At 39.9% G+C, this 8,815-nt stretch overlaps 2 protein-coding genes across 2 annotated transcripts; one reads left to right on the plus strand and one right to left on the minus strand.

Moving 5' to 3' along the window:
* Nucleotides 1-248: 248 nt before the first annotated feature.
* LOC147006278 (mucosal pentraxin) lies at nucleotides 249-3,622 on the plus strand. Its single transcript, XM_085835240.1, has 2 exons — nucleotides 249-312; nucleotides 3,027-3,622. The coding sequence occupies exons 1-2, from the start codon at nucleotides 249-251 to the stop codon at nucleotides 3,620-3,622; spliced, it is 660 nt and encodes a 219-aa protein (XP_085691366.1).
* A 3,865-nt stretch (nucleotides 3,623-7,487) lies between these two features.
* Nucleotides 7,488-8,421, minus strand: LOC110296477 (olfactory receptor 10J1-like). The gene is given in 2 exon segments (XM_021165181.2): nucleotides 7,488-8,114; nucleotides 8,116-8,421. Coding segments are annotated over 2 exon segments (933 nt in total).
* Between the last annotated feature and the right edge of the window lie 394 nt (nucleotides 8,422-8,815).

Genomic DNA, 8,815 nt, shown 5'->3' on the forward strand with positions numbered 1-8,815 from the left:
TAATGCAAGTCTTCCATCTGTGTGGTTAGAGTTTATCTAAGAATTTTTACATTATTTGAGGTGACTACCACATTAGTTTTAAAACCATGTATTGTTCAGTTAATATTAACTTTTTATAACTTTGTTTCTTTTGTGAAAACAAGGGTGTTGTCCTAATGAGTGCAATATAAGAGCTACACAGCAGAGGTTTCTCCACAGAGATGAAGGTTGCTGATCTCCCACTACTGGAATTGTCCAAGAAAAGCACAATGGAGAAGCTTATTGTGGGCATCTTGCTTCTCTCTGTTCTTTCAGGAAGTGTATCAGAAACAGGTAGGTCCTGAGCCAAGCTGGAAAGTTTTCCACATCCAGAACATAGGGAGGTCCAACACCTTTTGCTGTTGTGGTTCTCAAGAAACTGTGAGTGAATGGTGTGTGGAAGTTACTTACTCTGTATATGATCCAAACTTAGCAGCTTGAAAGAGTGATCATTTACTGCCTCATGTCTCTTTTACAACAGAAAACAGAGAATTCCCTAGCTCCTGTTCCCGAGTACAGGTCTCTATGGCATTGCAGTCTTTTAACCCAGGTTGTAGCATTGTCGGAAGGTTCCAGTGCAGAAGGTCTGCTCTCAAGCTTACTTGTATGGTTAATCAATTTCAGTTCATTTCAAGATGCTGGCCAGGGAATCTGAGTTCTTCATTGTCTGTTGACCGTAGACCACTCTTAATTTCCTGTCACTGAGGCCCTTTCTACAAAATAGCTGCCACATGTAGCTAGAAGAAATGTCCAGTTCAGAAGCCACAGCATTTTGATAATCAGATCTTAGAAATCCTTCCATTGTGTCCCACTTCTGCCAGTGAATCAGACCTTACCCCAAGGGAAGAGAATTAAGTCACATGTTAAAAACTACCACATATATTGATGATTAATGGTATACCTTACTATACTAGTGTGTAAAGAAGTCTCTGAGTTCAAGAAAGGAGAATGGCATTTGTTTCTCAGATGAGAGCACCGTAACTTTTCATTTAAGAGAACAACAGGATAGGAAAAGATGCTGTAAGGGCAGGTGAGGTCCATGAAGGCCTTCAGACACAGGGTGAAGTTCTGCAGTGACTTTTTCATCTGCAGGATCAGAAACACATAGGCAGTGAATGATTCTTAATAGATATAGATATAGATGATATAGATACAGATATAGATATAGATGATATAGAGAGATAGAGATAGAGATAGAGATAGAGATAGAGATAGAGATAGAGATAGAGATAGAGATAGAGATAGAGATAGACATACATACATATATATGTGTATATATATGTGTGTGTATATGTATGTTGATATATATATACATATGCATGATCTATATCTCGATACATATATACATTTATACACACATGCGCACACAACACACACACATATGTGTGTGTTGTGTGTGTGTGTGTGTGTTTGTAAAGGGGATGTTTACTCTCTCATTCCTTTTAAACACTTAATTGAGGTAATATAAGAGGAAAGAAGAAATCTTGGAAGGAATTTGGACTTTAAACCAGAAACCCATCTCTGTAGAATAATTGGACAACTGAATGACCATGGTGAAGTGGTAGGACTCTATGCCTCACTTCTTCACCAATACAATGGATATAAATAATACCCACCCAATAAATGCTGCTGAGGTCAATTAAGGGAAGAATGAACTTTGTGATGCGTATATGAAACGAGCTTTTTTATTACCAAAGAAGCTACTTTCCTGTTTTGACAGCTTTATATTTTTTTTTCTCACTGCTACCAGTAAGAAAACTTGATGCTCATTTCTCCACACTGCAGCGTTACTGTCAGCAGAGAGTTATAAGTTATTTCAGGTTATCTATGATATTTTGCTTCAAGTTTGGATCCTGACAAGGTTACAAACAGGGAGATAATTGATCACAGGACATAAATACATGGTTTACACTCCAATCTTCTGAGCCCTGTTGTGTTGACAGGAATTTAGCTCGCTCCCCCCCCCCCCCCCCGCCTCACACATACCTCTTTCTTACACTCAAGCCAGCCCTCTTTTCTGGACCTGTTCCTCCATTCCAGTTCTCCAGGGGTCCAGAGTATAAGCATTGCTTAAGAAGCCCTTGTACCTTAGGAAATAGAGTTCACGCTGTTTTCCTATTTCCTACTATGAAGCAAAACTAACTCAATTCAAGACTTTATAATATTTCTAGGCCATGTCTCCTCTGATTCAGTTTGTCATTATTCTCCAGTTTATTTTCCAGACTGCAGCATTTGTTAAATTTACTTTTCTGAACCAGAAAAGAATCATTCTATAATAATTAGTTTCATCTTTTTGAATGGCTCTCAAGACAAAATAAATCCGTAGTAAATAGTTCCTTGATCTTGTTGCTGTCATAAAATCTTGTCTTCCTTGAACATGGGAACTGCAGGAGAGAGTGAAGGCGAGGTCCAGCACTAGCATGGACTGGACCAAGTCATTTACATGACTCTGATGGTCCATCATACCAAGGTCCGGGATATATTAACCCTAGCTGCAGGGCTCTAGACGAAATAACATGATTGGGTCAGTGGGGAGAGAATATGAAGTACCCCAGGCTTTATACATTGCCATGTTTCAGTTACATTTAATTTTCTGTCACTTCTTTTATCTAGATGCTGTGTCAAAGAAGATGGAGGTAGAGTTGGTAAAGGGAATTTTAATTTTGTAGCAAATGAACTGAACCCAAATCCATCTGCTCATTGTTAGTTTTGGTTTTGTTTGTTTGTTGGAAACAGGTTCTTAAGCTCAGGAGTTTGTCCTCAAACTCACTACATAGGGCAGCGGGCTTCCACTTTTCCAGTGTTGAGACCACAGACATGGACCACCTCCTCCAGGCCTGCCTTTTATGCTGCTATTTACTATTGCTGAGTTCAAACACTCATATGCTCTCTGTGTGCTCCAATGTGCTGTACATGTTCTTCCAGGAAGCAGCTCTAGGGCTACAAAAGAACAAATCAAATATCAGCATTGATAGGATGTTTGTCTTGCTGGTTTTTTTCCTCCACAGACATGAAGGGAAAGGCATTTATTTTCCCTCAAGAATCATCCACTGCCTATGTGTCCCTGATACCGAAGGTGAGGAAGTCACTGCAGAACTTCACTCTGTGTATGAAGGCCTTCACAGACCTGAAACGCCCTTACAGCATCTTCTCCTACAACACAAGAACCCAGGACAATGAGATTCTTCTCTTTGTGGAAAATATAGGAGAATACATGTTCTATGTTGGGAATTTGGTAGCCATTTTCCAAGCACCCACTAATCTTCCTGATCCAGTCCATATCTGTGTGAACTGGGAGTCTGTCTCTGGGATTGCAGAATTCTGGCTGAATGGAAAACCACTGGGGAGGAAAGGCTTGAAGAAGGGATACACCGTGGGGGGTGATGCAATGATCATTATAGGACAAGAGCAGGATTCCTTTGGGGGAAGTTTTGATGCAAAGCAATCCTTTGTTGGGGAGATATGGGATGTTTCCTTGTGGGACCATGTGGTCCCCCTAGAAAAGGTATCAGACAGCTGTAACAACGGCAACCTTATAAACTGGCAAGCTCTTAATCATGAAGACAATGGCTATGTGGTGATTAAGCCCAAACTGTGGCCTTAAGCTAATTGCTCTATGAAATTTAAGTCTGCTTTTGGTTCTGTTAAAATGATAATGTGCATTGCATTAAAAAGCAAAGAAATGAGAATCATTCCTGTGTGTTATTTATGGTTGTAAATATTGGGGTGAATTGTACCATAATTGTCTACAGCATCAAACCATAGGAACTAGGAGAAGACCTAGAGAACTCCTCTCTCAACTGGGCACCCAGGTTGGAGAATTCTGTGTGACTGGACAACACCCTGTGGTGGTTCTGTGTGCTCAAAATCAGAAACCTGTGAGCACAATGTGACTGCTGGGAGAGGCCTTCAGGAACAGACTATCGGAGGGGGTCAGACCGCAAAAGAGAGTTTAAAAAAAGAATTTCTCAGGAGCAAGGTTGAGAAAATGCCCATTCACCTACCCAGAAAGGAATGAAAGCTGTTTGCAAAGGTATGCTTAGGGAAACCCCAAAATAGACAAAGACCAGCTGTTCTGGAGGTCTCTTCACACTCACTCAAAGCTTCCCTGGGAAGTAGCTGTTCTAGGATAAGCATGCATGTTCCTTCTAGCCCCTCCTACTGTTAAACCCAAGAATCAGAAAAGAAAGACCAGTTCCACCATTTTTGAGGTAAATTTGAAGCAAGCTTTAATTAAATACTGGCCAGGATGATGGATTCTGGCCAGGACCATTCTGGGATTCCCAGCAAATGGCAATGAGTCACATTTTGCAGAGGTTAATTATAAAGACAAACCCATGAGGTCAGGGGGAAATCATACATCCTGATGTTTTGTTTCCTGCCCATCCCCCTGCTTATCTGTGCTCAAACACATCCTGTGTAGTTGAGTCAAAAAAAAAGAAAGAACAAAAACCTGTTTAGGGGAGCAAAACCATGTGGTTTGCACCATTTCAGAAAGTACATGTCCTTCAGCAACAGGCTTGCAGGTTAGAAGCATTTTGGTTTTGTGGATCTCTTAGGCAGAGTAATTAAAATTTAAAACATAACTCTGGCTCTCACACTATGACCAGAGACACAGAGGCCCCAGGACTAAGCTGCAGTGTGCTTCCCATGCATTTTCAGGGGGATTCTTGAAAAGGAGAGAATGTTTTTTTTTTCTTCAACTTTGAATGGATCACAGAACACTCCAGTCATTCAGGCTCTTCACCAGGCTAAATCATTCTCTTAAGTCTTTCTCAAACATGAATCTAACCTTCCCATTTAAAGAGCACTAGCTAAGAGGTTAGGGAACCCTCAGATTCTTGTGTAGAAAGATGTTCGAAGTTAAAGTTCTCAACCTTCATGATGCCATGATCCTTTAATACTACAGTTCCTCATGTTGCAGTGACCCCCCCCAACATAAAATGTTTTCCTTGCTACTTTATAACTGTAATTTCACTACTGTTATGAATCGTAATGTAGGTATCTTACATGCAGGATATCTGAGATGCAACTCCTGTCACTTGACCTCAAAGAGACCATGACCAAAACGTTAAGAATCAGTGGCTTAAAGTAAACACCTAATGATCCACACAAAGTAAGATTGTCAGTGTAGCAAAGAAGAGGATAAGGACAAAATATGAGTACTGGATTATGTTCTACAAAGACAAGAATGAAAATCATGGGCTAATTCCCATTTCAGCAGCACTAGGAATGAGTTAAAGCATAGCATTAACATATTTCATTTCAGAACCACCTTTTTTCAGACATCTCTGTTACTCCTCAGAACATGTGGTGAAGTTATGAACTGAATGTGGCTAAGTTGCTTAATAACATTGAGCATACTGGCGATCCAGACTCATGACTGGTTCTAATGAGATTCAGAAAAATTGAGGAAAAACATTTACAGAATTCCAAGGCATGTGGGAATGTTTATATGTGATAATATTTCCGTGGGGCAATCAGTGTCTGTTACTCCCATCACTTCCCAAAGAAAAAAGTGGTGCTAGGTAGGAGAGGGAGCTCTGACCATTTCTAGCAGAACTAGACATCAGCTGTGTCCTCTTAGAGGCTCACACTCAATATCTGTGTGACATTTATGGTGATCTTTCAGCCCAGCTTCAAATAGGCACCATACAACCCACTTTTCTGCCATCAATGAAGTGGTAATAATAAATTCTATCCTTGCTTATGATTCATAACTGTTTCCCTATTTGTGAGCTGCATCTGGTCATTACTCAAGTGGCAACCTGGGGGACTAATAAAAGATACAGCAGAATAAAGATTGAAGAGAGAAGGAAGGAGTGGAGCTGAGTGGGAGAACATTTGCCTAGCATGTGCAAGACACAAGGATCAGGCTTTCACACAATAAAAAATTTTAAGTTTTAGTTAAAAGAAAATACGTACAAAATGAAAACAAGAACCAAACTTTAGTATATTTGAGTCATTCTTTAATGTAACCTTACCATCATATTTTGCAATTTTCTTTGAGGATAAGAGGAATGATAGGTAAAAAAATTATTTTTGAACATTCAAAAAATACCCAGACCTTTTACTTTTATATTTTGGTTTCTGTTCTTGTGTTTTAGGAGGTGTGTGTGTGTGTGTGTGTGTGTGTGTGTGTGTGCACATGTTTCCTGTTTTCTCATTTATCTGTTTTACTTTTGTGTGTTTGTTTAAAGAGAGAGAGGGTGGAGTTGGGTGGGTGAGAAAGTGAGGATGATCTGGGAGTAGCTGTGAGAGGGAGCAAGTGTGATCAGATTATATATTATAAAAAATAGTTTTCAATAGAAAAGGGAAAGAACATGCAGACTCTGACTGACTACAAAGACTTTTTCCCTTATCTAAGAAGGATATGTTTCATGACCTTCCATGGGTACCTAAAATTGAAGCATAGAAGCTCTAAACCATATATATATGTTCTCCAACTTAAACATGTTTATGATACAGCATGATTTATAAATTAACCATACGGAGAGATTAGAAAATAGCTAACAATATAAAAATTCTCAGTGGATAAAGCACTTGTCATACAAGTGTGAAGACTAAAGTTCAATCCGTAGGACCCCTGTGAAGGTTGGGAAGAGAAGGCATCCCACCTGTAATTCCATCTTCAGGTGGTGGACACAGAGAATCCCCAGAGCAAATGTGGCTAAAGAGACTTGCTGTATTTATAAGCTCTGAGTTTGGTAGGGACACTCCACCTTAAAAAGTAAGGTAGAAGAGTGGCCAAAGAAGATTCCCAATACCACCTTTACAACTTCACATGCACACACACCACATGTATGGATTAGCTCACATATATCCACATACATTCAAACATGCACACACACACATGAATAGTACATACATACATACACACATGAAAAGACAAAAACTCTACTGATACAATAGGACAATTATAACAATATATAGTAATAAAAAGCTATGTGTTGTCTGCATTTTGTTCTCAAGACACTGATACCATGCAGTATCAGTGGGTAGCATGTACAATAGGGATACAGTGGAGGAAGGGATGGTTCATGTTCCCAGTAAGGTGGATTGGGGTTGTACTAGATTTCATCCTATTACTTATAAAGGTAAATAATTTTAAACTAAAGAATTGTTTGTCTTAAAACTATTCTAGGGCTGGAGAGATGGCTCAGCAGTTAAGGGCACTGACTGCTCTTTGAAAGGGTTCCTGAGTTCAATCCCCAGCAACCACCATGGTGGCTCACAACCATCTGTAATGGGACCTGATGCCCTTCTGTGGCATGTAGGTCTACATGCACATAGAGCACTCATATACATTAAATGAATAAAATAAATAAATAAATAAATAAATAAACAAATAAATAAAATGTTCCAAAAAAGAGATATTCTATTTATATTTTCAGACCAGAATTGACTGTGATTAACTGAAACTGCAGGTAAATAAAGGGAATCCACTGTATACCAAGCTGCCATGTATCCTAGGCAATAGGTTTTTTCCCAATAGCACGGTAAATGGCATCCTTGACTTCTTTGTTTCTCAAGGTATACACCACAGGGTTGAGGAGAGGAGTAAACACAGTGTAAGTTACTGAGATCAGCTGGTCCTGATCCCTGGTGTTCTCTGATTTGGGCTTGAGGTAGGCAATGGAGGCACAGCCATAGTGGATGATGACCACCGTGAGGTGGGAGGCACAGGTGGCAAAGGCCTTCTTTCGTCCCTCAGCAGAGGCAATCTTGAGGATGGTGGAGATGACGAGAATGTAAGAGATGAAAACCAAGCCCATGGGTACCACAATAACCAGTGAGATGATGATAAAGTTGACTATGTCATGCAGAGTGGTATCAGCACAGGACAGTTTCATAACCAGGCGGATGTCACAGAAATAGTGGGCTACTTCTCTGTCACAGAAAGGTGCCCTGAATACAGATGCAATTTGAATTATTACCACAAGCAGCCCAATATTGCAGGAACCCCATACTAGCTGGGCACACACCCTCTTGTTCATGAAAACCGAGTACCTCAAGGGGTTGCAGATAGCTACATAGTGGTCATAACCCATCGCTGTAAGCAGAAAGCAGTTGTTGATGGCCAAAGTGATAAAAAAAGAATATCTGGGTAGCACAGCCAGCCAAAGAAATGGATTGGCTTGAACCCACAAGGCTGGCGAGCATCCTTGGAACAATGACCAATGTGTACACTGTCTCTGAAGTGGAAAGCATACTAAGAAAGAAGTACATGGGAGTATGAAGGTGACGATCAATACCGATCATTATCATAATAATGGCATTGCCAGTCAGAGTTAGCAGGTACAATGTCAGAAATATCATAAAGAGAGTAAACTTGTATTCCTGAAAGCTGGAGAAACCTTGGAAAACAAACTCATTTAACACTGTGTGGTTTTTTCTCATCATCTTCCAGACAGGAGTGACAGGCTTGAGTCAATCATTTAGAATACATCAGTGCCCACTTTAAGCAGATGATGCTTAGGAAGAATTGGTAATGGTTCTGTCTCTGTGTAAACATCGAGTTAGCAAGGCCAGCTATCCATCTAGTAGTCAAAGAGAGACACAAAAGTTTGTATGTAAAATGTGGAACAGATTTCCTGGGAAGGTGGACTTTAAGTAGGAAAGGGAAGTAGTCAGGAGAAACAGACAAGACAAAACTAAACTTGAAAGGCATTTTCACTTAGAGCATACTTTCAAAACTTGTTACCTAGAATTTGTTTAAAACAGATTATTCTTATTGTCTTCATAAAGGACTGCACTTCTGTGTTGTTGTAAAAAGGAATGCAGGCTTCCCCAGCAC

This window comes from Mus caroli, unplaced genomic scaffold (genome assembly GCF_978045245.1).
Source record: "Mus caroli unplaced genomic scaffold, Mus_caroli_1 scaffold_1, whole genome shotgun sequence".
In the NCBI taxonomy this organism is placed as follows: domain Eukaryota; kingdom Metazoa; phylum Chordata; class Mammalia; order Rodentia; family Muridae; genus Mus; species Mus caroli.